The sequence below is a fragment of the Zea mays genome, chromosome 1, assembly GCF_902167145.1.
Source record: "Zea mays cultivar B73 chromosome 1, Zm-B73-REFERENCE-NAM-5.0, whole genome shotgun sequence".
NCBI classification, from domain to species: Eukaryota; Viridiplantae; Streptophyta; class Magnoliopsida; order Poales; family Poaceae; genus Zea; species Zea mays.
The window spans coordinates 59,601,240-59,626,686 of NC_050096.1; the positions used below are offsets into that span (position 1 = coordinate 59,601,240).

Here is a 25,447-nt window from a genome sequence, read left to right on the forward strand (position 1 = left end):
GGCTCCAACTTCACGCATTCGATTCTTTGTGATAGTGATTTGAGCTCCATTTGAGTTGTGAACTCCGTGCGTTGTGTTTCGAGCTCAAGTCATGACTTGTGTGCGTGATTGTGCTGCGTATTTGAGTCTTGTGTGTGTTGCTCTTCCCAACCTTACTCTTGTGCATTCTTTGAGATCAATATTGTAAGGGCGAGAGGCTCCAACTTGTGGAGATTCCTCGCAAACGGGAAGAAAACTATAAGGAAGAAAACCGTGGTATTCAAGTGAATCATTAGATCACTTGAAAGGGGTTGAGTGCAACCCTCGTCCATTGGGATGCCACAACGTGGAAGTAGGCAAGTGTTACTTGGCCGAACCACGGGATAAAATCGCGTGTCTTTTGTGATTGCTTTCTCTATGATTGTTTTGTCCACAAGAACTCGCTTCTCAACTACTTAGTCGCACTAACACTTCTATAACTAAGTTTTGTGGCTATTTAGTGTTGAATTTTACAGGATCACCTATTCACCCCCTCTAGGTGCTCTCAATTGGTATCAAAGCCGTACTCTTCATCTAAGGGACTAACCGCCCGAAGAGATGGATCCTAAGGGAAAGGGGATGGTGGTCAACGACAAGGAAAAGGAGTCCTTCCTCAACGAGCCTAGAGACGACAAGCCAACCGACTCAGGCTCGAGTCACAAGAAAAGAGATGGGAAGAAGAAGAGGCGCATCAAGAAGATCATCTACTACGATAGTGATGCCTCGTCTTCTTCACCACACGACGATGACGATGACTCCTCATCAAAGAAGAAACCGGTTAATCAAAACTATTCATTTGATTATTCTCGTATTCCGTACAATTCTAATGCTCATTTGCTATCAATTCCTCTTGGAAAACCTCCCCACTTTGATGGAGAAGACTATTCCTTCTGGAGTCATAAAATGCGTAGTCATTTATTTTCTCTCCATCATAGTATCTGGGAGATTGTTGAAAACAGAATGCACTTTGATAGTACTGACAATGCCATGTTTATTAATGAGCAAATTCATAAAAATGCCCAAGCCACTACCGTTTTGCTAGCATCTCTGTGCAGGGATGAATACAACAAGGTTAGCAGCTTGGACAATGCAAAGCAGATCTGGGACACCCTCAAGATATCTCATGAGGGAAACGACGCCACCATGATCACCAAAATGGAGTTGGTGGAAGGCGAGCTAGGGAGATTCGCCATGATCAGGGGTGAAGAGCCAACACAAACCTACAACAGGCTCAAGACCCTGGTCAACAAGATTAGAAGCTATGGAAGCACAAGATGGACGGATCACGATGTCGTCCGACTCATGCTCAGGTCCTTTACAGTTATTGACCCCCATCTTGTGAACCTTATCCGTGAAAATCCCAGGTACACAAAGATGACGCCCGAGGAGATACTCGGAAAATTTGTAAGCAGGCGCATGATGGTTAAGAAGGCAAGGTATGTAGATGACGCCTTAAACGGCCCTCTGCCTGTCTACGAGCCGCAACCCGTTGCGCTCAAGGCAACTAGCAGCAAGGAGGCACTACCAAGCAAGGTAGCTCAAGTGGAGGCTGCCGGCCTCAACGAAGATGAGATGGCGCTTATCATAAAGTGCTTCAAGACCGCACTTAAAGGACGCAAGGAGTACCCCAACAAGAATAAAACAAGGGGAAAGCGCTCCTGCTTCAAATGCGGTAAGACTGGTCATTTTATTGCTCAATGTCCCGATAATGAAAATGACCAGGGACAAGAAAGACATGGGAAGAAGGAGAAGAAAAGCTATAGGAAGGCGAAAGGTGAGGCTCATCTTGGAAAAGAATGGGATTTCGACTGCTCCTCATCCGACTCCGACGATGAGGGACTGGCAGCCTCGGCCTTCGACAAGTCGTCGCTCTTCCCCAACGAACGCCACACTTGCCTCATGGCCAAGGAGAAGAAGGTAAGTGTTCGAGATTCCCTAAGTACTCTACTTCTAGTGATGAGGATTCCTCCAATGATGAAGTAGATTACTCTAGTCTATTTAAAGGTTTAGATAGAGCCAAAGTAGAGAAAATTAATGAATTAATCGATGCTCTAAATGAAAAGGATAGATTATTAGAAAAACAAGAGGATATTTTATATGAGGAACATGACAAATTTGTTAGTGTGCAAAAATCCCTTGCCTTAGAAATTAAGAGAAATTAAATGTTATCCTCTGAATTGTCTGTTTGCCATGAATCGGTCTCTAGCTTAAAGAGTTTAAATGATGAATTAACTACTAAGCTAGAGGGAGTTAATAAATCTAGTTCATGTGTAGAACATGTTGTTATTTGTAATAGATGCAAGGATTTTGATGTTGATGCTTGTGATGAACACCTTATTTCTATTACCAAATTAAATGATGAGGTGGCAAGTCTTAATGCTCAACTTAAGACTTACAAAATTAATTTTGATAAATTAAAATTTGCTAGGGATGCCTACACCGTTGGTAGACACCCCTTAATTAAGGATGGGCTTGGTTTTCGAAAGGAAGCCAAGAACTTAACAAGCCAAAGGGCTCCCATTCCCAACAAGGAGAAAGGGAAGGCACCTATGGTTAGTAATCCTCAAAGGAACCATGCCTTCATTTATGATAGGAAAATTGCTAGTCATTCCAATTATAATAGGAGTTATGATCATGATGCTTTTGATTCACATGCTATGTTTGCCTCTAGTTCTACTTTTGTTCACGGTAGAAGTAGGCCTAGGAGAAATCATGTTGTGCATCATGTGCCTAGGAAAGTGTGTAATAAATCTACTACTGTTTTCCATGCTTGCAACACTTCTTTTGTTCTTTCATGTAAGAATGCAAAAGTAGTGGCTAGGAAATTGGGATCCAAATGCAAGAGAGACAAAACTTGCATATGGGTTCCAAAAACTATTGTGACTAACCTTGTAGGACCCAACAAGAGTTGGGTACCTAAAACCCAAGCTTAAATTCCTTGCAGGTTTATGCATCCGGGGGCTCTAGCTGGATAATCGACAGCGGATGCACAAACCACATGACGGGGGAGAAGAAGATGTTCACCTCCTACGTCAAGAACAAGGACTCCCAGGATACAATCATATTTGGAGATGGGAATCAAGGCATGGTCAAAGGTTTGGGAAAGATAGCCATCACAAGCGAGCACTCTATTTCAAATGTATTTTTAGTAGAGTCATTAGGATACAACCTCCTGTCTGTAAGTCAATTGTGCCACATGGGCTATAATTGTTTGTTTACAAATGTTGGTGTATCTGTCTTTAGAAGGAATGGTGGTTCATTAGCGTTTAAGGGTGTATTAGACGACAAACTCTACTTAGTTGATTTTTCGAAAGAGGAGGCCGATCTAGATGCATGCTTAATAGATAAGACTAGTATGGGCTGGCTGTGGCATCGCCGTCTAGCACATGTTGGGATGAAGAACCTTCATAAACTTCTAAAGGGAGAACATGTGTTAGGACTAGCCAATGTATGTTTCGAAAAAGATAGACCTTGTGCAGCTTGTCAGGTAGGGAAACAGGTGGGAAGCACTCATCACAGCAAGAATGTGATGACAACATCAAGACCACTGAAGCTTCTTCACATGGACCTCTTCGGACCCATTGCCTACCTTAGCATCGGGGGAAGTAAGTATGGTCTTGTAATTGTTGATGATTTTTCCCGCTTCACTTGGGTGTTCTTTTTGAAGGATAAATCAGAAACCCAAGGGACCCTAAAGCGCTTTCTAAGGAGGGCTCAAAATGAATTTGAGCTCAAGGTGAAAAAGATAAGAAGCGACAACGGGTCCGAGTTCAAGAATTTGCAAGTGGAGGAGTATCTTGAGGAAGAAGGTGTCAAGCACGAGTTCTCCGCTCCCTACACACCACATCAAAACGGTGTGGTAGAGAGGAAGAACAGGACGCTTATCGACATGGCGAGAACGATGCTTGGAGAATTCAAGACGCCCAAGCGGTTTTGGTCGGAAGCTGTGAACACAGCTTGCCACGCCATAAACCGGCTCTACCTACATCGCCTTCTCAAGAAGACCTCGTATGAACTTCTTACCGGTAACAAACCCAACGTTTCTTACTTTCGTGTATTTGGGAGCAAATGTTACATTCTAGTGAAGAAAGGTAGACATTCTAAATTTGCTCCCAAGGCAGTAGAAGGGTTTTTACTAGGGTATGACTCAAATACAAAGGCGTATAGAGTCTTCAACAAATCATCGGGTTTGGTTGAAGTCTCTAGCGACGTTGAATTTGATGAGACTAATGGCTCTCCAAGAGAGCAAGTTGATCTTGATGACATAGATGAAGACGATGTTCCGAAGGCCGCAATGCGCACGATGGCGATAGGTGATGTGCGACCACAGGAACAACAAGAGCAAGATCAGCCATCTTCCTCCACAATGGTGTATCCTCCAACTCAAGACGGTGAACAGGTACCTCAAGAAGAGGGACAAGATCAAGGGGGAGCACAGGAAGAACAAGTGATGGAGGAAGAAGCACCACGAGTCTCTTCAACTCAAGTCCGAGCGACGATCCAAAGAAATCACCCCGTCGATCAGATTCTGGGTGACATAAGCAAGGGAGTAACAACTCGCTCACGTTTAGCTAATTTTTGTGAGCATTACTCGTTTGTCTCTTCTATTGAGTCTTTCAGGGTAGAAGAGGCCTTGCAGGATCCGGACTAGGTGTTAGCCATGCAGGAAGAGCTCAACAACTTCAAGAGGAATGAAGTTTGGAGCCTGGTGCCACGTCCGAAGCAAAATGTTGTGGGAACCAAGTGGGTGTTCCGCAACAAGCAAGACGAGCACGGGGTGGTGATAAGAAATAAGGCACGACTTGTGGCAAAAGGTTATGCCCAAGTTGCAGGTTTGGATTTCGAGGAGACTTTTGCTCCTGTGGCTAGGCTAGAGTCTATTCGAATATTATTAGCCTATGCCGCTCACCACTCTTTCAGGTTGTTTCAAATGGATGTGAAGAGCGCTTTCCTCAATGGGCCAATCAAGGAGGAGGTATACGTGGAACAACCCCCTGGCTTTGAGGATGACAGGTACCCCGACCATGTGTTCAAGCTCTCTAAGGCACTCTATGGACTTAAGCAAGCCCCAAGAGCATGGTATGAATGCATTAGAGATTTCTTAATTGCTAATGTTTTCAAGGTTGGGAAAGCCGATCCCACTCTTTTCACTAAGACTTGTGATAGTGATCTTTTTGTGTGCTAAATTTATGTCGATGACATAATATTTGGTTCTACTAATCAAAAGTCTTGTGAGGAGTTTAACAGGGTGATGACACAAAAGTTCGAGATGTCGATGATGGGCGAGTTGACCTACTTCCTTGGGTTCCAAGTGAAGCAACTCAAGGACGGCACCTTCCTCTCTCAAACGAAGTACACTCAAGATCTTCTCAAGAGGTTTGGGATGAAGGACGCCAAGCCCGCGAAGACACCGATGGGAACCGACGGGCATGTCGACCTCAATAAAGGAGGTAAGTCCGTTGATCAAAAGGCATACCGGTCTATGATAGGGTCATTACTTTATTTATGTGCTAGTAGACCGGACATTATGCTAAGTGTGTGCATGTGTGCTAGATATCAATCCGACCCCAAGGAATGTCATCTTGTGGCCGTTAAGCGAATTCTTAGATACTTAGTTGCTACGCCTTGCTTCGAGATCTGGTATCCAAAGGGGTCTACCTTTGACTTGATTGGATATTCAGACTCCGATTATGTCGGGTGCAAGGTTGATAGGAAGAGCACATCGAGGGCGTGCCAATTCCTAGGAAGGTCCCTGGTGTCTTGGAGTTCCAAGAAACAGACATCAATTGCCCTATCCACCGCTGAGGCCGAGTATGTTGCCGCAGGACAGTGTTGTGCGCAACTACTTTGGATGAGGCAAACCCTCCGGGACTTTGGCTACAATCTGAGCAAAGTCTCACTCCTATGTGACAATGAGAGTGCAATCCGCATGGCGGATAATCCCGTTGAACACAGCCGCACTAAGCACATAGACATCCGGCATCACTTTCTGAGGGACCACCAGCAAAAGGGAGATATCGAAGTGTACCATATTAGCTCCGAGAACTAGCTAGTCGATATCTTTACCAAGCCGTTTGATGAGAAAACCTTTTGCAGGTTGTGTAGTGAGCTAAATGTCTTAGATTCGCGTAACTTGGATTGATCTATAGCATACATGTGTTCTATGCCTTTGATCATATTACTTTATGCATTTACTATATGTATTATCTATTTGTGGTGCTCAAGTTGTACAAGATCTCCCCGGACCTCACAAGTCCTTATGCAAATGGTGCACATATTTAGGGGGAGATGTGCTACAACTTGACCCTTTGAGACTAACCTATTTGTTTGAGTACACTTGATGTAGTCTCAAAAGGTGCATTGAAAAGGAAAATGGACTTGGACGATGCAAAGACTTCCACTGCACTCCGGTATTAGTGTACTCACTTCCAAGTTCATATTTATGCTCTCATTGCCTTTTCGCTATTAATTGACATTTTTGGTGAGGCACTGGGGTTAAAAAGGGCCAAGAATGATCCCATTTTGGTGCTTAATGCCAAAGGGGGAGAAATTAAGGCCAAAGCAAATGGATCAGCTACCACTTTTGAATTTTGAAAACAATAGAGTTAGAACTTTTGATTTGTCCAAAATACTCTTATTGCAAAATTTGATCTCTTGTGGGGGAGAATTTTTTATTATGGGAAAAAGGGGGAGTTTTGGCACTTGATCAATTTCACTCTTGGATTATCTCTCTTTATGTCCAAACAAGTGAGTTTGACTTAGAGATAGGAAAATGAATTTGATTTGCAAAAACAAACCAAGTGGTGGCAAAGAATGATCCAAATATGCCAAATTATAGTCAAAAACAATTCGATCCTCATTTGCATTGATGTTGCACTTATTTTGGTTGTTTTTTGATGTGTTGGCATAAATCACCAAAAAGGGGGAGATTGAAAGGGAAATGTGCCCTTGGGCCATTTCTATAATGTTTTGGTGATTAAGTGTATAACACATAGTAAGTGAGTTGCTATGTGCCAAACAAGCAAGAAGTGCAAATCATATACAAGGTATGTTTCTAGACTTAGTAATTTGTTTTTGTATACTAATGTATTTGTCTAAGTGTTAGAAACAGAGCAGAGAAGAAAAGAAACGAATTGCAAAAGGCTTGGCTGTGTGCAGCCAAAGTCCAGCTCGGCCTGGCACACCGGACTGTCCGGTGGTGCACCGGATAGTGTCCGGTGCGCTAGGCTGGTCCGCGGTGAACTTGCCGCTCTCGGGATTCGACGCGGCGTACGGCTAAAAATCACCGGACCGTCCGGTGGTGCACCGGACTGTCCGATGAGTCATCCGCGGCGAACTCGTCGCCCTCAGGACAAGCAAAGGGGCGACAAGGCTATAATTCACCGGACTGTCCGGTGGTGCACCGGACTGTCCAGTGAGCCAACGGTCGCCAGCGCCAACGGTCGGCCGCACAATCTTCGCGCGACGCGTGGCAGCTCCAACAGTCGGCAGGGGGCACCGGACAGTGTCCGGTGCGCCAACGGGCCCGGAGCTGCAACGATCATCTGTCCCCGATTTGGAAGGCAATCGCGCACCGGACCGTCTACAGGACCTGTCCGGTGGCGCACCGGACTGTCTGGTGCGCCACTCAACAGAAGGCAAGGATAGCCTTCCATGTTGATCTCCAACGGCTCCTAGCTGCCTTGGGGCTATAAAAGGGACCCCTAGGCGCATTGAGTAGGACCCCAAGCATTCACTAAGCATCCTAAGACTCCAAGACTCCAACTTCACGCATTCGATTCTTTGTGATAGTGATTTGAGCTCCATTCGAGTTGTGAACTCCGTGCGTTGTGTTTCGAGCTCAAGTCATGACTTGTGTGCGTGATTGTGCTGTGTATTTGAGTCTTGTGTGTGTTGCTCTTCTCAACCTTACTCTTGTGCATTCTTTGAGATCAATATTGTAAGGGCGAGAGGCTCCAACTTGTGGAGATTCCTCGCAAACGGGAAGAAAACTATAAGGAAGAAAACCGTGGTATTCAAGTGAATCATTGGATCACTTGAAAGGGGTTGAGTGCAACCCTCGTCCATTGGGACGCCACAACGTGGAAGTAGTCAAGTGTTACTTGGCCGAACCACGGGATAAAATCGTGTGTCTCTTGTGATTGCTTTCTCTGTGATTGTTTTGTCCACAAGAACTCGCTTCTCAACTACTTAGTCGCACTAACACTTTTATAACTAAGTTTTGTGGCTATTTAGTGTTGAATTTTATAGGATCACCTATTCACCCTCCTCTAGATGCTCTCAATTAACTTGGGAAAGAAATTGCATGCTTACATTACAATTGGCATATCCTATTTGAACGTGAACCGATCCAACAATTCAGTTGCTTCCAACTGTATGTGTATATGTGCCTCAAACGTTGTGGGTTCCACAACGTTGTACTACCTACCTTCGTTCTCAAATGTTTACTGCCGGCTAGTTTATTTTTGAAATAAAACGTGATAAATAAAAAATAACGGAGTGAGTACCAGGTTGGCTGTATTGAGCTCCAACTATATACGAAGCTAGAAACATGTCACCTTCCGTACAGCTTTACATTCACAAGCTGCATAGTACATATGGCTGAAAGAACCACACGAAGCAAAAAAAAAGGATTAAAGGAAGAAAGCCCTTTGATTTGCTCTGAAGCATGCACCAACAGCCAACAGCTTATCTTCTAGCTATATGCATGACTACCAACGACTACCCTGAACTGCGTCAATCAATCTGAAGTGTATCATCGTCTGCGATGACAACGTCGACGGAGCGTCCGGACGTAACAATGTTGTTGGGAAGACTCCCTTTGAGCTGCTCGACGCCTCGCCCAAGGACGATCCTGCAGGTGCTCCAGTCGTCGGCCGCTATCTCAACTCCCATGTAGGTCAAATGGTCAGAAGCGCTCCAGAACAGCGCAAACACACTCCTGGAGAAGGAAAGGAAAAACAGAGAGCCCTAATCATATATAAGAACAAGTGTTGAGCTAGGCAGCGACAGGCTGAAGCTACCAGTGCCGAATCGAAACAGGCGCCCGCCCCCCACCTGCAACAGTTTGGGTCTTCACCGCTGCCATCACAGACTTGATAGGTTGTGTTGCCATCGACTTCATGTTCCCACACCTAATAACACATGTGAAGAGTTTAGGATGGCGTTGCAAAGGTGTGTATGGTTTCGTCAGTAAGAAAACACTTCAGAATTTAGCTCATGTAAGATTCAAGACAACATAGCACATGCTGCAGGTTCTTCAAGTGGGGCTCAACAGCGTGACAAATTAATCAACTCAGAAACAGAGAATGACAGTTTGCAACAATTTGTTCAAGAACTGAAAGATTAGTTACGTTTTCATTGCGTTTACATACTATGAGGATGCTCGTATCATTTCGGAAGCAATCGGTGCACTCAAATCCACATGCCGCCAAGCAAATAGCCATCGGGTTCAACTTTTTATTTCAATCCACAGAGAAGATAAGCACATCAAAGAGAAAATTTGGACAATGTTTCCTATGTTTGTTCAGGAGCATACCTCTCTGGGGAAGTGCTTGTATGTCAGTTTTGGGAGGAAGAAGAAATAAGGCGGCAGATGAGGTACAATATCACGTTCATGTGTCATTCGGACTGTGTATGGCACATACTGGGCAAAGTAGGAGGCAAATGCAGCATTGCCAACGCGTGGTTGCCCAAAAGTCATCAGATGAACATTGTTACTTCCAAAGCTCATCTGCAAATGAGGGAGACGTTTCAGAGATCAGGGAGGGGGAAAATACATTCTATGGCCACCCATAGCAACCTCTTGAGCAGTAAACATGGAACCTTGTGCAAAGAAATATATATTCGGTATCTGGGAGTCACTTACTGCAAGATCAAGGGCACAAAAAGAAGCTAGTGCTCCACCCATCGAATGCCCTGTTACAATTACGTCACTGTGTCCATGTAGCTTCCTTGCCTTGCGAACAGCATTCGTGATGGCTGGACGTAAAACTGTATTATTGTAAGAAGAGTAAAACCCAATGTGGACCTTTAACCATAGGAGAAATCTCATCAGAAGAAAAAAAAGGTGGAGGAAAGATAAGTCATGCCTTACTGTTGAAAAGAGAAGTAAAATTGCATCAGATGGTTAATACCACAAACCTTAGCATTGGGCATGTTTGGATAATTAAGTTTAACCTGCTTCCATATCAGGTCCTTAATCCAATTCTGTATGCTGATCAGAAAATTTGAGAAGTGGGATATCATGAGATGGCAACTCCAAGGAATTTAAAAATATAAGTACATGTTTGCAAATTATTTCAGAACCTGTTCTCTTGAGTCCCCCTGATGGAAACAATGATAGCATTGAGATTGTGATCAACACCGACGAATGCCTGCGACATTGATTGTTCAATCACGGGTAGCATTGTTTCTTTATTTAAAGGAAATTGATAATAAGGCACTTATGAGGGAAAGGAAGTAGCATAGAGACCTGCAAGCAATTCTGGACATCAACAATTATACAAGTCATCTCAAAGCCCTGTTTTGTGAAATAGGTAACAATGGCAAAGTCAGTGAAAAACGTATCTTTGTTGTACTTCAACTGAAACAGGTCACATTGAACTATTCACTACACGCCATACTCCTAGATAATCTTACTCGAGTCAAGTCATTGCATCTTGAGCATGTCCATGTGTATAGAGCCGTCAGATCTGTCATATATACCTATGTACCAGGGAAAAAATGGGAATCTCTATTTTGACAACATTAAAATATAGAGTGAAAAATCGAAACTAAATGAATGATATTAAAATAAAGTAACAAGATGCATAAACTGGCTGACTCTTAGGGTTTATTTGGAAGCAAAGGGATTGAGGGGGACTAGAATCCCTTACTATTCAAATTGAATAGTAAGGGATTCTAGCCCCTCAATTCCCTCCGATCCCCTTGCTTCCAAACAAGCACTTAAGAAAAATGTGGGGAAAATAAAATACAAAAAAACTAGTACTATGGCACATTAAGCTAAAATAAATGAAGGGCTTTGAAATAACTTACAGCTGCAGCATATTCCACAACAGCTTTGGTCAGAGTATAGTTAAAAACAAAACTCCGTCCATTGTTGTTGACATCGGGTTCTGTGATAATTAGAGCAGTTGGTTTACACAAGGCAGTTCTTACTTATCTTTAGTTAACATTAAAAACACACGGTAGCAAGATACGACTGGGAAAGCAGAGAGGCAAATGGGGGAATCCGGGGATGGAAACCCCCAATCTGGGAGCAAAATAACTAGTCAGAGCCCGTCCGGAGCGCATGGATTCCGCTGCGCATCCATAGGAATCTGGCACGAGTGAGATCGAAGTACCTCTCCGTGCTCCTCCGGGAAGAGCGGTCGACAGGAGCAAGAGCGCCACAACAGCAGCAGCCGCCACTTTACCGACCCAGCGCTGCCCAGCCATGCGGTCCGGCTGTATGGGAGCCACCAGGACGACGATTCGATCGATCAGGAGCCCAAAACTGGCGAATTGCAGAGCAAGAAACTACTAGGCTGGACCGCTGGAGGAACATAGGAAAGGGACGGAACGCAAGGGTGAAATTGAGTTCTACAAGTTACCCCGAGGTAGAGGTAGAGGAAGAGGAAGTGGAAAATCGAAACAGCATCTCCTCGTCCGCTCGCTCCGTAGTTGTTGCCCGGTTCATGAGCGGGACAGCGACAGGAGGACGGACTTACGGAGGACGAGCCTGTGGGGTCGCTGTCAGACTGTAATGGCGCGCGGAGCGTCTTGATGATTCCTGCTTCCAGGACCCGCGAACCGCAACGAGGAATTGAGTGATCTGGGAAACTGCAGCGGCGCCTTCCCGTAGCGCCCTTCTCGCCTCTGGGTCTCGGGCGGCCCAACTGCCCAAGGAACTAAACGGGCTAGGCCGTCTACAATGGGCCGAGAAACGAAAAGGAAATTTTGCTAATAAGTTGCCAAGCTTTATCACATCGCGTTCCAGTGGTACGGCATAGGCATAGCCTGTACCATACCATCTAAAAAAGTTCCTCCTAAGACCGTGGCGGACGCAGGACAAAATTATAGATGGAGCCATACAGTAAGATGCAAATCACTAGATTAAACTATTAAATAAAAATAATTTTATAATAATAATATTTATGGTGGTTAAGTGATAATACGAGAAGTGTTCTAAAATGATATGAATATCAAAAAACTTTTTGGTCATCCTAAATGAGAGTTGGAGAGGGCAAAGAGACAGGTCGGCTATGGCGGTGTGATGGGGCAGAGCGGCCGCTTCGGTGCGTCAGTGTGGCGTGTCACGTGTCAGTGAGTCCAACGCGAAACGATGACGGGTGAGGCGACAACAGGCGAGGGTTAGCGAGGGCAGGCGATCATGTGGTGGTACATGGCGGTGGCAGCAAGCGGCAGCCATTGCCGCGTTGCAACGGCATAATGAGACCCAGTTAGATAGTGAGAGCAGGTGACGTCATGGTGCCAAGGTATGATCCTACCGATAGCCTACCCATCTACTGGTGTGGACTACGAGGCAAGGTAGCGGCACTGTGTGCAAGATCCTGATGAGGCTTTATTTGAGTACTCTAGTATCCATCCCGATCCACATGTATTGAGGTGTATTGGGGTGTAAAGTATCCAGACAAAGCATGAGGCGACAAGCTGACAAGTGACGAGGAGGTAAGGTGACGCTGGTAGCGGGTGAGTTAGGTCACCCAATTAATCATTCGATGGCCGAAGGAGCGAGCGAACCGTGAGTGAGCTAGCACTAGAGGAAGGAATCGAACGGCTCGGATGGGTAGTGGGTTGAGCAGTGGAGCGTCGAGAAAAAATTAGATTAAAACCTAAATTTCATTAAATTTGGCCCAACTTACTATATAAAAATTTGATAATTTTATTGTATATCTAAACTTAGGTATAAAAGACTACAAAAATTGAGGTGGGGCCATGGCCCCCATTGCCCCACCCCTCGATACGCCCCTACCCAAGGTGTGTCTTAGAATGTCACCCTTCTATCACATCGTTATAAAACTACTTCAATACTCATGCGTTGAGACGGTACATCAATTATATTTTATTATATAGTGCAACAGTTATATGATATCTGACAGTAAGGCAGTGGCACTTTCCACAAAAAATAAATTTAAAATTAAAGTGGATCGTCTCCACAAAAATAAAATTAAAGTGGATCCCTCTAAAAATAAATTTTAAATTAAAGTGCATATATGGTCCACGTACTAGATATTAAACTACAGATATTGTACTTTATCTTAGCCAAAGGCTGAGAAATGCATAAGTTAAAAAATAGACGTGTTCCTTTTTCCATAACTCGCTCGATTGCTCGTCCTCCTTCACTTAGCGAGGTGGTACTATCCAGGAGTGAGCGATGCCCTTCGTGTGGCTTCGTGTCATGTTGGGCTTGAGTGCTTTCTCATGACACATCTGAGAGGTAACGGTATGGTTGTTAGGCAAGACGTGGGAGAGAAAAATAGATATACTCTACACGCTTCGCGCGTGACGCACGATGCACGAAACTCGTGCTTTTAAAGGACTAAACTAGAAGAAGATGTAACGTGCTCGCAAAATACTAGAAAAGTTTGTCTTTTTACAGACCACCAGTTCACATATTTCATCCCCTATAAACCACTGTCGTAAGAGCATTTCCAAGAGCTATCTAGAAAATGACTCATAAAAATCAGTTTTAAGGGATCCCATAAGCTATTAGGGGTATATTTTAATTGTTTATCCAACTATTTCCTTAAAAGTGGATCAAAAATATTCTAAACTATACATGGTCAGGCTTGGGCCCACGTTGATATGTTTCATGGATGTATTTTTTTCTTCTGTGGCGTTGACGTTTGCCCAGTGATCAAACTTGTGTCGCCTTCAAAGATCCTTGGTGGTACACGGGCGGGCATGGTCGGCAAGGGAGGACTGAGAGCACCTAGAGGGCGGGTGAATAGGTGATCCTGTAAAATCAAACTCTAAATAGCCACAAAAACTTAAGTGTTAGCGACTAAGTAGCTTTGAAGCGAGTTCTTGTGAACACAACAATCACAGAGAATCCAACACAAGAGACACGCGATTTTTATCCCGTGGTTCGGCCAAGTAACACTTGCCTACTTCCACGTTGTGGCGTTCCAATGGACGAGGGTTGCACTCAACCCTTTTCAAGTGATCCGATGATCAACTTGAATACCACGGTTTTTCCTTTAGAGTATTGTTCCCGTTTGCGAGGAATCTCCACAATTTGGAGTCTCTCGCCCTTACAATAGAGATCACAAAGAAAGCACGGAGTAAGGTTGGGAAGAGCAACACACACAAGACACAAATCCACAGCACACACACGCACACAAGCCAAGACTTGAGCTCGAAACGTAGCACAATGAGTTCACGATTCAAACGGAGCTCAAATCACTAACACAGTCGATCAATTGCGCGGAGGCGGAGTACGAGAGTCTTAGAATGCTTAGTGAATGCTTAGGTTGCTCGTCCATGCGCCTAGGGGTCCCTTTTATAGCCCCAAGGCAGCTAGGAGTCGTTGGATGCCAACTTGGAAGGCCAAACTTGCCTTGTGTCGGGTGGTGCACCGGACAAACCGGTGCACCACCGGACAGTCACTGTAGTCTGTCCGGTGCACGATCGCCTTCCAAATTAGGCGCACCCGACTGTTGGTCCATGGGGTCAATTGGCGCACCGGACACTGTCCGGTGCACACCGGACAGTCCGATGTGTCCAACCGACCGTTGGCGCGATCACGTGTCACGCGAAGATTGCGCGACCGACCGTTGGCGCAGGCGACCGTTGGCTCATCGGACAGTCCGGTGCACCACCGAACAGTCCGATGAATTATAGCCACGTCGCCCCTTTGCTTTTCCCGAGGGCGACGAGTTCGCCGCGGATGACTCACCAGACAGTCCGGTGCACCACCGGATGGTCCAGTGATTTTTAGCCGTACGCCACCGTCGAGTCCCGAGAGCGGCGAGTTCACGCGGACTAGCCTGGCGCACCAGACACTGTCCGGTGCACCACCGGATAGTCTGGTGTGCCAAACCGAGCTGGAGTTTGCTGCACATAGCCAACTCCTTTTCCAATTCTTTTCTCACTGTTTCTAGCACTTAGACAAAACATATTAGTACTCAAAACAATGTACTAAGTCTAGAAACGTACCTTTTTCTTTGATTTGCACTTCTCACTTTACTTGGCACATAAGAACTTAATTAACCGTGTTGGGCACTTAATCACCAAAACATTATTGAAATTGCCCAAGGGCACATTTCCCTTTCAATCTCCCCTTTTTTGGTGATTTATGCCAACACATCCAAAAGCAACCAAAAGAAGTGCAACATCAATGCAATTGAGGACCAAATTGTTTTTGCACAAGATTTGACATATTTGGATCATTCTTTGCCACCACTTGGTTTGTTTTTGTAAATCAAATCCGTTTTCCTATCTCTAAGTCAAACACACTTGTTTGGGCAAATCAAGAGATATTCCAATGAAAAAATTGATCAAGTACCAAAAACTCCCATTTTTCCCATAATAAAAAATTCTCCCCCACAAGAGACCAAATTTTGCAATAAGAGTATTTTGGACAAATCAAAAGTTCTAACTCTATTGTTTTCAAAATTCATAGGTGGTTTTCAAAATTCACAAGTGGTAGCTGATCCATTTGCTTTGGCCTTAATTTCTCCCCCTTTGGCATTAAGCACCAAAACGGGATCATTCTTGGCCCTTTAACCCCATTGCCTCACCAAAAATATCAATTAAGAGCAAAAAGGCAATGAGAGCATAAGTATGAACTTGGAGGTGAGTACACTAATACCAGAGTGCAGTGGAAGTCTTTGCATTGTCCAAGTTCACCTTTCCCTTTCAATGCATTTTTGAGACTACATCAAGTATACTCAAACACAAAGGTTAGTCTCAAAGGGTCAAGTTGTAGCACATCTCCCTCTAAATATGTGCACCATTTGCATATGGACTTGTGAGGTCCGGGGAGGTCATGTACAACTTGAGCACCACAAATATACGACGAGTAATGTAAATGCTTCAAAGTAAAATGATCAAAGGCATAAAACACATGTATGCTATAGATCAATCCAAGTTACGCGAATCTAAGACATTAGGTCACTACGCAACCTGCAAAAAGTTTTCTCATCCAACGACTTGGTGAAGATATCGGCTAGCTGGTTCTCGGTGCTAATATGAAAAATATCGATATCTCCCTTTTGCTGGTGATCCCTCAGGAAGTGATGTCGGATGTCTATGTGCTTAGTGCGGCTGTGTTCAACAGGATTATCTGCCAAGCGGATTGCACTCTCATTGTCACATAGGAGTGGGACTTTGCTTTGCCTCATCCAAAGTAGTTGCGCGCAACACTGTCCTGCGACAACATACTCGGCCTCAGCGGTGGATAGGGCAACGGATGTCTGTTTCTTGGAACTCCAGGACACTAGGGACCTTCCTAGAAATTGGCACGTCCCTGATGTACTCTTCCTATCTACCTTGCACCCGGCATATTCGGAGTCTGTGTATCGAATTAACTCAAAGGTAGACCCCTTAGGATACCAGATCCTGAAGCAAGGCGTGGCAACTAAATATCTAAGAATTCGCTTAATGGCCACAAGGTGACATTCCCTGTGGTCGGATTGATATCTAGCACACATGCATACGCTTAGCATAATGTCCGGTCTACTAGCACATAAATAAAGTAATGACCCTATCATAGACCGATATGCCTTTTGATCAACGGACTTACGTCCTTTGTTGAGGTCGACATGCCCGTCGGTTCCCATCGGTGTCTTCGCGGGCTTGGCGTCCTTCATCCCAAACCTCTTGAGAAGATCTTGAGTGTACTTTGTTTGGGAGAGGAAGGTGTCGTCCTTGAGTTGCTTCACTTGGAACCCAAGGAAGTAGGTCAACTCGCCCATCATTGACATCTCGAACTATTGTGTCATCACCCTGCTAAACTCCTCACAAGACTTTTGATTAGTAGAACCAAATATTATGTCATCGACATAAATTTGGCACACAAAATGATCACCATCACAAGTCTTAGTAAAAAGAGTGGGATCGACTTCCCCAACGTTGAAAGCTTTAGCAATTAAGAAATCTCTAAGGCATTCATACCATGCTCTTGGGGCTTGCTTAAGTCCATAGAGCGCCTTAGAGAGCTTGAACACATGGTCGGGGTACCTGTCATCCTCAAAGCCAGGGGGTTGTTCCACGTATACCTCCTCCTTGATTGGCTCGTTGAGGAAAGCACTCTTTACGTCCATTTGAAACAACCTGAAAGAGTGGTGAGCGGCATAGGCTAATAAAATTCGAATAGACTCTAGCCTAGCCACAGGAGCAAAAGTCTCCACGAAATCCAAACCTGCGACTAGGGCATAACCTTTTGCCACAAGTCGAGCCTTGTTTCTTGTCACCACCCTGTGCTCGTCTTGCTTGTTGCGGAACACCCACTTGGTTCCCACAACATTTTGCTTTAGACGTGGCACCAGGCTCCAAACTTCATTCCTCTTGAAGTTGTTGAGCTCTTCCTGCATGGCCAACACCCAGTCCGCATCATGCAAGGCCTCTTCTACCCTGAAAGGCTCAATAGAAGAGACAGACGAGTAATGCTCACAAAAATTAGCTAAACGTGAGCGAGTTGTTACTCCCTTGCTTATGTCACCCAGAATCTGATCGACAGGGTGATTTCTTTGGATCGTCGCTCGGACTTGAGTTGGAGGGACCCGTGGTGCTTCTTCCTCCCTCACTTGTTCTTCCTGTGCTCCCCCTTGATCTTGTCCCTCTTCTTGAGGTACCTGTTCACCGTCTTGAGTTGGAGGATGCACCATTGTGGAGGAAGATGGCTGATCTTGCTCTTGTTGTTCCTATGGTCGCACATCACCTATCGCCATCGTGCGCATTGCGACCGTCGGAACATCATCTTCATCTATGTCATCAAGATCAACTTGCTCTCTTGGAGAGCCATTAGTCTCATCAAATACAACGTCGCTAGAGACTTCAACCAAACCCGATGATTTGTTGAAGACTCTATACGCCTTTGTATTTGAGTCATACCCTAGTAAAATCCCTTCTACTGCCTTGGGAGCAAATTTAGAATGTCTACATTTCTTCACCAAAATGTAACATTTGCTCCCTGAAAGCATCTAGGCCCCTGGTTGGTTTTAGTGATTAATGACAACGTAATGTTATATGTGACTAACGTGTGTTTTGCAGAGACAAATGGTAAGTTAGGTCGCATTACAGGTAGAAGTACTACAACGGTGAAAACAATCCCGGAGATAAGAATTCGAAGCGACGGCTAAAACGACGAAACAAAAGGTGAAGGACTACGGAGTCCGAGTGTCAAGGAGATGTGGACACTCGTGATTTAGTTAGGTCTTTTATTCTCTTTTAACCGTACTATAAAGAGGGGTTGTCGATGAGTAGTTTGACCTAGAGAGTTCTAGTGTAGTGTTGGTGCACAATCACACTCACATACAGTGCTAGGTGTCACTCTAGAACTCACTCACAAGTTAGAACAAAAACCGATTTGAAAACCAGCTGAAAAACAAGAGGTAGGGTTTCTGGCCCTGAGGCACCAGATTGTCCGGTGTGCACCGGACTGTCTGGTGCACCATCTGCCAGGTGGGCCAGGCTGGCCCAGGGGAAGGCCTCCCCGGGCAGCAAAACCCGAGCGTGACTGTTTCAGAAATGAATTATAGTGGCGCACCGGACAGTGACTGTTCACTGTCCGGTGTGCCATGAGTCCAACGGCTAACTGTCAGAACTATCCGTTGGAAACGACAGTTGGCGCACCGGTGGCGCACCGGACTGTCTGGTGCGCCCGTGCGCAGTGAAATGCCTGTAACGGCTAGTTGGTGGGTGAGGGCTATTTATACCCCCTCCACCCCACCATATTCAATGTCTTGCACCCCACATTTATTCCAGCACATTGCTAGAGCATTGCAAGCACCAAAAGCCTAGTGAGGAGATTAGAGAATCTTAATCCCGCATTTGTTCCTCATTAGCGCCAGCGAGAGCCACCTAGAGCACACACCATTTGCATTAGGCTTCTCTTGGTCAAGCGAAAGTCTACAGCTTGTTACTCTTCGTGATCGGCATCACCTAGACGGCTTGGTGGCGTTGGGAGCTCGGTGATCACCGTGAAGATCTTGTTGGTGACCCGACTCAAGTTTGTAAGCGGTCTCGAGGGATCCACCGCGCCGGAGTGGCAAAGGATCATCTCGTAGTGAGCACTTGGTTCTTGCGAGGACCAAGGGGGAGCGATACCCTTGCACGGGTGCTCCAACGAGGACTAGTGGAGAGTGTCGACTCTTCGATACCTCAGGAAAAATTGGAGGAGTCTTCTAAACCTTGCTTTACATTCCGCACTTAATTCAAGTACTTTACATTGTGTATTTGTTTAGCAAGTATTTGAAGTAATGTCTTAGCACTATTGTATTTCTAGTATTATTATCTTAGTGCTAGTTGTTGGGGTGAAGTTGGGCTCTTGTTTAGCTCTTGCTTAGGTTTTAATTAGTGTTGATTTTTAGAAAAGCCCAATTCACCCCCCCCTCTTGGGCATCGTGATCCTTTCAATTGGTATCACAGCCTTGTTGCTCTTAGATTAGCTTAACCGCTAAGAGTTACGATGTCCGGTGGGGATGGTCCTCCTCCCGTTTTTGATGGTGACGATTTTCCTTATTGGAAAATTCGTATGGAAGCGTATTTAGAGGCTATAGACATTGGTGTCTATAAAGCCGCCACACAAGGATTCCTCGAACCTAGAGATCGCACAAATCTTGTAGGTGACGAGTTTAATTATGAAAAATGGAATGCCAAGGCCAAAAACACCCTTTTTAGAGGCCTTTGCAAAGATGTGTTCAATAGAGTAAGAAATCATAAAAATGCTCATGATTTGTGGATGGACATTTGTGCTCTACATGAAGGAACTAGAAGTGAACGTGAGGAGAGATATCACATAGCCATGAGAAAGTTAAATTCTTTTGAAATGCTTGCTAATGAAAATGCCAATGCTATGTACTCACGTCTCAATATTCTTGTAGAGGAAGTTAATGGATTGGGGCTTACTCAAATCTCACAACCGGATGTTGTGAGGAAGATTCTCAGTGTCCTCCCAATAGACAAATATGGACACATTGTCACTGTGCTACATCAAATGAATCTTTCAGTTACCACACCTACACAGATTTTGGGAAAGATCAATGCTCATGAGATGTACATGCACATCAACGACAAAGATGAGTCATCTTCCAAAAGAAAGGATTTGGCTCTCAAAGCAAATCAAGAAAGAAAAGGAAAAGCAAAAATACAAGTTGAGGAAGAATCCTCAAGTGATGATGACCTTGATGCTAACATTGCCTTGATGGTAAGGAAGACCACCAAGATGTTGAAGAAGCTCAACAGAGAAGGCATCAAATTTGATTCAAGAAAGAAGAAATTCTTTTCCAACAAAAGAAAGCCCATTTCTGAGATGGATTGCTACAACTGTGGAGAGCTCGGTCATCTTGCTCATCAATGTAACAAGCCCAAGAAGAACAAGTTCAAGGGCAAGAAAGAAGATGACAGCGATGATGAAAAGAAGGAAAAGAAATTCTTCAAGAGGAAGGATGGGAAGCAAAAGAGGTTCCACAAGAAGAAGAATGGAAAGGCATATATTGTTGGTGACTGGCTCACTGACATTGAGTCATCAAGTGGATCTTCTTCAAGTGAAGAAGAGAATGATGAAAAAGTTGCCGCCATCGCCGGGACTTCTCTTCACCACCACCATCGCCATCATCGACTTCTCACCTATGCCTCATGGCTAGAGGTGAACGGAAGGTACAAAATGATATTGATATTACTAATGATAGTGATAGTGATAGTGATGAGGAATTTGCTTCACCTTCATATGATGAGCTAGCTGACTTGCTTAAAGAATATACTCAAATTATTAGAAAGTCAAAAGCTAAATGTGATAGGTTGAAAAATGAAAATGAATCTTTAAATGCCAAATATGACATAGTTATGAAAGCTAGTGATGAAATAAAAGAAGAAAATAAAACTATGTCATCAACTGTAAATGAGCTCACAACCTCCCTAAAAGATGCTAAGGATAAATGTGACAAATTAAATGAAGATAATAGGGAGTTGCAAGATAGACTAGTAAAAATCAAGGAAGACTATACTCAGATTAAATTTGATCGTGACAATCTTCTTGTTGAAAATGAACTTTTATCTTGCAAAACACATGAGGCTATTAACCCTGTTGTTAAGATTGATGTAGCAACCTCATGTGATGATTTGAGTCAAGGAGAGCAAACTAGTCTACATGATGAATTGACTGAAAAAGTTGAAGTCTTGACTTTAGACAACCAAAAATTGAAGAAATACTTGACTGATGCAACTACTAGAGGAAAGGTTGCTATTGAGAACAATGATTTCAACAATGAGTTGGCAGTGGATAATGAAAGGCTTAAAAATGAGGTCAAGAAACTAAAGAGTGAAAATGAACATCTTGCAACAAGTGTGCAAAAGTTCAACAAGGGTCAATACCTCCAAAATGAGCTGCTTATGAACACTGTCATGAAAAACAACAAGAGTGGTATTGGATACAATGCTTTTGTGCAATAGAAAGCTACTACTCAATACAAGCCTAAGCAGACTCACAAGCCTATCAAATGCTTTGAGTGTGGAAATGAAGGTCATTTTGCCCACAACTGCAAAGCCAAACCACCAACTCCCTTGCCTAAGCACTCAAGACCATTTGCTTTCAATGCTCATTATGTTCTAAGAAAGGTTGCAAATGGGAAGGTCAAAGTTACATTCCTAGGTCCACCAAACAAGAGTAGACCTAGAAAAATTTGGGTTGCAAAGTCCTTGATTGAGAAAGTCACTGGTCCTATGCAATATAGGGCCCTCAAAACTCAAGCTTGAATTGTCTGTGGATGTAGGTGAACTACAAGACCGGTGGGAGCCATTGGGTTATTGACAGTGGATGCACACAACATATGACAGGCAACCCACGGATGTTCACCTCACTTGATGAGAATGTTGATGGACAAGATAAAATCACATTTGAAGACAATTCAAAAGGAAAAGTGCAAGGACTTGGCAAGGTGGCAATTTCAAATGATTTATCAATATCAAATGTTCTCTTGGTTGCACCTTTGAGCTTCAATTTATTATCAGTGGGTCAACTCTGTGATCTTGGACTTCAATGCTTATTCACTCCAACAGAAGTTATTGTATCAAAGATGGATGATGAATCAATGGTGTTCAAGGGATTTAGATACAACAACCTCTACTTAGTGGATTTCACTTCAGAAGATGCAGACTTAAGAACTTGCCTCTTCACCAAAGCTTCACTTGGATGGCTTTGGCATAGGAGGCTTGCTCATGTTGGGATGAGCACACTCAAGAATGTATTAAAGAAAGACATGGTTAGAGGATTAAAGGATGTGGTGTTTGAAAAAGACAAGCCATGTAGTGCATGTCAAGCTGGGAAGCAAGTTGCTAATACACATCCTACTAAAGCTTTCATGTCAACATCAAGGCCACTGGAGCTACTTCATATGGATTTATTTGGACCTACAAATTATGTAAGTGTCGGTGGCAACCTCTACTGTCTAGTGATTGTTGATGACTTCTCAAGATACACTTGGGTGTTCTTTCTCCATGACAAATCTGAAGTTGCATCTATATTCAAGAAGTTTGCCAAGAAAGCACAAAATGAATTTGATTGCAAGATCAAGAAGATTAGAAGTGACAATGGCAAAGAATTTGACAACACCAACATTCATGAGTACTGTGATGAAATTGGGATCAAGCATGAAGTATCTGCCACATACACACCTCAACAAAATGGAGTTGTTGAAAGAAAAAATAGGACCTTGATCACACTTGCAAGAACAATGATTGATGAGTATAACACACCGGAGAGGTTTTGGGTCGAAGTTGTCAACACTACATGTTATGCATCAAACAGACTATTTCCTCACCGGCTACTTGCGAAGACTCCCTATGAACTGCTAAATGGGAAAAAGCCAGACGTTTCCTTCTTCCAGGTGTTTGGGTGCAAATGCTACATCTACAAGAAACGCCATCACCTAGGGAAGTTTCAAAGACGTTGTGATATTGGTTTTCTTTTGGGTTATTCATTAAAGTTCAAAGCATATCGAGTATTCAACCATGCCACTAGCGTGGTAGAAGAAACATATGATGTGGAATTTGATGAGACTAATGGCTCCCAAGGAGCACTTGAAAATCTTGATGATGTAGGTGATAAGCCACTTAGGGAAGCAATGAAGAACATGCCAATTGGAGCTATCAAACCAAAAGAAGATGAAGAAGAGGTGCAAAACATTGACAGGCCTTCTTCATCAAATGTACCACAAGATGATGAAAAAGATGAGAGGCATGTAAATGAAGATACATTTGTCTCTCATGAACAAGCAAGGGTACAAGCCGAAGATGTTGATGCTCCAGGATCTTCTTCCCAAGTGGTTGACAGGAGAAACTCATGACTACTTCAAGCTCATCCTCAAAACCAAATCGTCGGGAGTCCTTCACAAGGGGTTATTACTCGATCACATAGACATGCTTCTTTTATTGAACATCACTCCTTTGTTTCTTGTGTTGAGCCTACTTGTATAGATGAGGCGCTACAGGATCCGGACTGGGTGAATGCCATGCATGAAGAACTTAACAACTTCACCCGTAACGAAGTTTGGACCCTGGAGAAGCCCCCACAAGATGCAAGAATCATTGGAACAAAGTGGGTGTTCAGAAACAAACAAGATGATCAAGGTGTGATTGTAAGGAACAAGGCAAGACTTGTTGCAAAGGGATTCTCTCAAGTTGAAGGCTTAGATTTTGGAGAGACCTTTGCACCGGTTGCTCGACTGGAAGCCATCCGTATCCTACTGGCATATTGAGAGTACCTAGAGGGGGGAGGGTGAATAGGTGATCCTGTGAAAACTTAAAACTTAATCCACAAAACTTGATTAGAGTTAGCACAGTTAAGCCAAGTGGCTAGAGAGGAGAACTTGCACAACACGATAACCACAAAGAGATCAACACAGAGATGACACAGTGGTTTATCCCGTGGTTCGGCCAAGTACAAAACTTGCCTACTCCACGTTGTGGCGTCCCGATGGATGAGAGTTCCACTCAACTCCTCTCAAGTGATCCAATGATCAACTTGAATACCACAGTGTTTTGCTTTTCTTTTCTTATCCCGTTCGCGAGGAATCTCCACAACTTGGAGCCTCTCGCCCTTACACTTTGATGATCACAAGGAAGCACGGAGTAAGGGAGGGATGAGCAACTCACACAAGACACAAAGATCACAGCAAATACGCACACACAAGACCCAGACTTGAGCTCAAGAGACTATCACGAGTTTCACACTAGAACGGAGCTCAAATCACTCAGAATGTCGAACAAGTGCGTAAGAATGGAGTGTGAGTGATTGAAAATGCTCAAAGGATGCTTGGTATTCTCCTCCATGCGCCTAGGGGTCCATTTTATAGCCCCAAGGCAGCTAGGAGCCGTTGAGAGCAATCCAGGAAGGCAATCCTTGCCTTCTGTCGCCTGGCGCACCGGACAGTCTGGTGCACCACCAGACACTGTCCGGTGCGGATTTCTTTCCTTCTTTGGCGAAGCCGACCGTTGGCGCCTGAGAGCCGTTGGCGCACCGGGCACTTTCCGGTGCACACCGGACAGTCCGGTGCCCCCTTCTAGCCGTTGGCTCGGCCACGCGTCGCACCCGGATTAAGCGGCCGACCGTTGGCCCGGCGACCGTTGGCTCACCGGACACTGTCCGGTGCACACCGGACAGTCCGGTGAATTATAATCGTACGCCGTTTATTTCTTCCCGAGAGCAGCAAGTTCGCCTGAGTCTGCCTGGCGCACCGGACACTGTCCGGTGCACCACCGGACAGTCCGGTGCACCCAGACTGAGCAGACTTTGGCTGAACAAAGTCATCTCTTTTTCAATTTGATTTCTCCTGTTTCCAGCACTTAGACACAATACACCAGTCCCTAAAACAATGTACTAAGTCTGAGAAACATACCTTTATACTTGATTTGTACTTTGTCCACCATTTGACACTTAGGTACTTGTGTTGGACACTAAATCACCAAAACACTTAGAAATGGCCCAAGGGCACATTTCCCTTTCACATATGCATCATGCTACGATATAAAACTTTATCAAATGGATGTAAAAAGTGCATTTTTAAATGGTTTCATAAATGAACTTGTATATGTTGAGCAACCACCTAGATTTGAAGACCCTAGATATCCTAACCATGCTTACAGGTTGTCCAAGGCGCTATATGGGCTTAAGCAAGCTCCAAGGGCTTGTTATGAGCGCCTTCACGACTTCCTCATCGAAAAGGGCTTCAAGATCGGGACCGTCGACACAACTCTATTCACAAAG

The 25,447-nt window shown here is 44.3% G+C and overlaps 1 protein-coding gene and 1 pseudogene across 5 annotated transcripts; both read right to left on the reverse strand.

The window, feature by feature from the left end:
• Window positions 1-8,518: 8,518 nt before the first annotated feature.
• Window positions 8,519-11,828, reverse strand: LOC100193819 (uncharacterized). Of its 5 annotated transcripts, none has more exons than XM_020544734.1 (11): window positions 11,364-11,828; window positions 11,056-11,135; window positions 10,660-10,725; window positions 10,493-10,540; window positions 10,327-10,394; window positions 10,162-10,234; window positions 9,887-10,048; window positions 9,557-9,751; window positions 9,393-9,473; window positions 9,076-9,152; window positions 8,519-8,959 (listed from the first exon to the last, which is right to left on the reverse strand). In XM_020544734.1, the coding sequence occupies exons 1-11, from the start codon at window positions 11,455-11,457 to the stop codon at window positions 8,755-8,757; spliced, it is 1,149 nt and encodes a 382-aa protein (XP_020400323.1). In that variant the 5' UTR covers window positions 11,458-11,828; the 3' UTR covers window positions 8,519-8,754. The 5 variants fall into 5 exon arrangements, with proteins under 5 accessions (XP_020400323.1, XP_020400294.1, XP_035818960.1 ...); XM_020544705.2 differs by lacking the exon at window positions 11,056-11,135 and having other exon boundaries at window positions 11,364-11,466; window positions 11,613-11,778; XM_035963067.1 differs by lacking the exon at window positions 9,393-9,473 and having other exon boundaries at window positions 11,364-11,466; window positions 11,613-11,773.
• A 1,365-nt stretch (window positions 11,829-13,193) lies between these two features.
• On the reverse strand, window positions 13,194-13,300 carry LOC111590665 (uncharacterized; annotated as a pseudogene).
• Window positions 13,301-25,447: the final 12,147 nt, after the last annotated feature.

What these genes read in the sequence shown, in the direction of transcription:
- LOC100193819 (XM_020544705.2), bottom strand. Translation starts at nt 11,698, where the DNA reads ATGAACCGGGCAACAACTACGGAGCGAGCGGACGAGGAGATGCTGTTT. An exon ending in ACAAGCACTTCCCCAGAGAG is followed by an intron (nt 9,474 to 9,556) that starts GTATGCTCCTGA and finishes TGAAATAAAAAG; the next exon opens with TTGAACCCGATGGCTATTTG. An exon ending in ATGATACGAGCATCCTCATA is followed by an intron (nt 9,153 to 9,392) that starts GTATGTAAACGC and finishes ATGTGTTATTAG; the next exon opens with GTGTGGGAACATGAAGTCGA.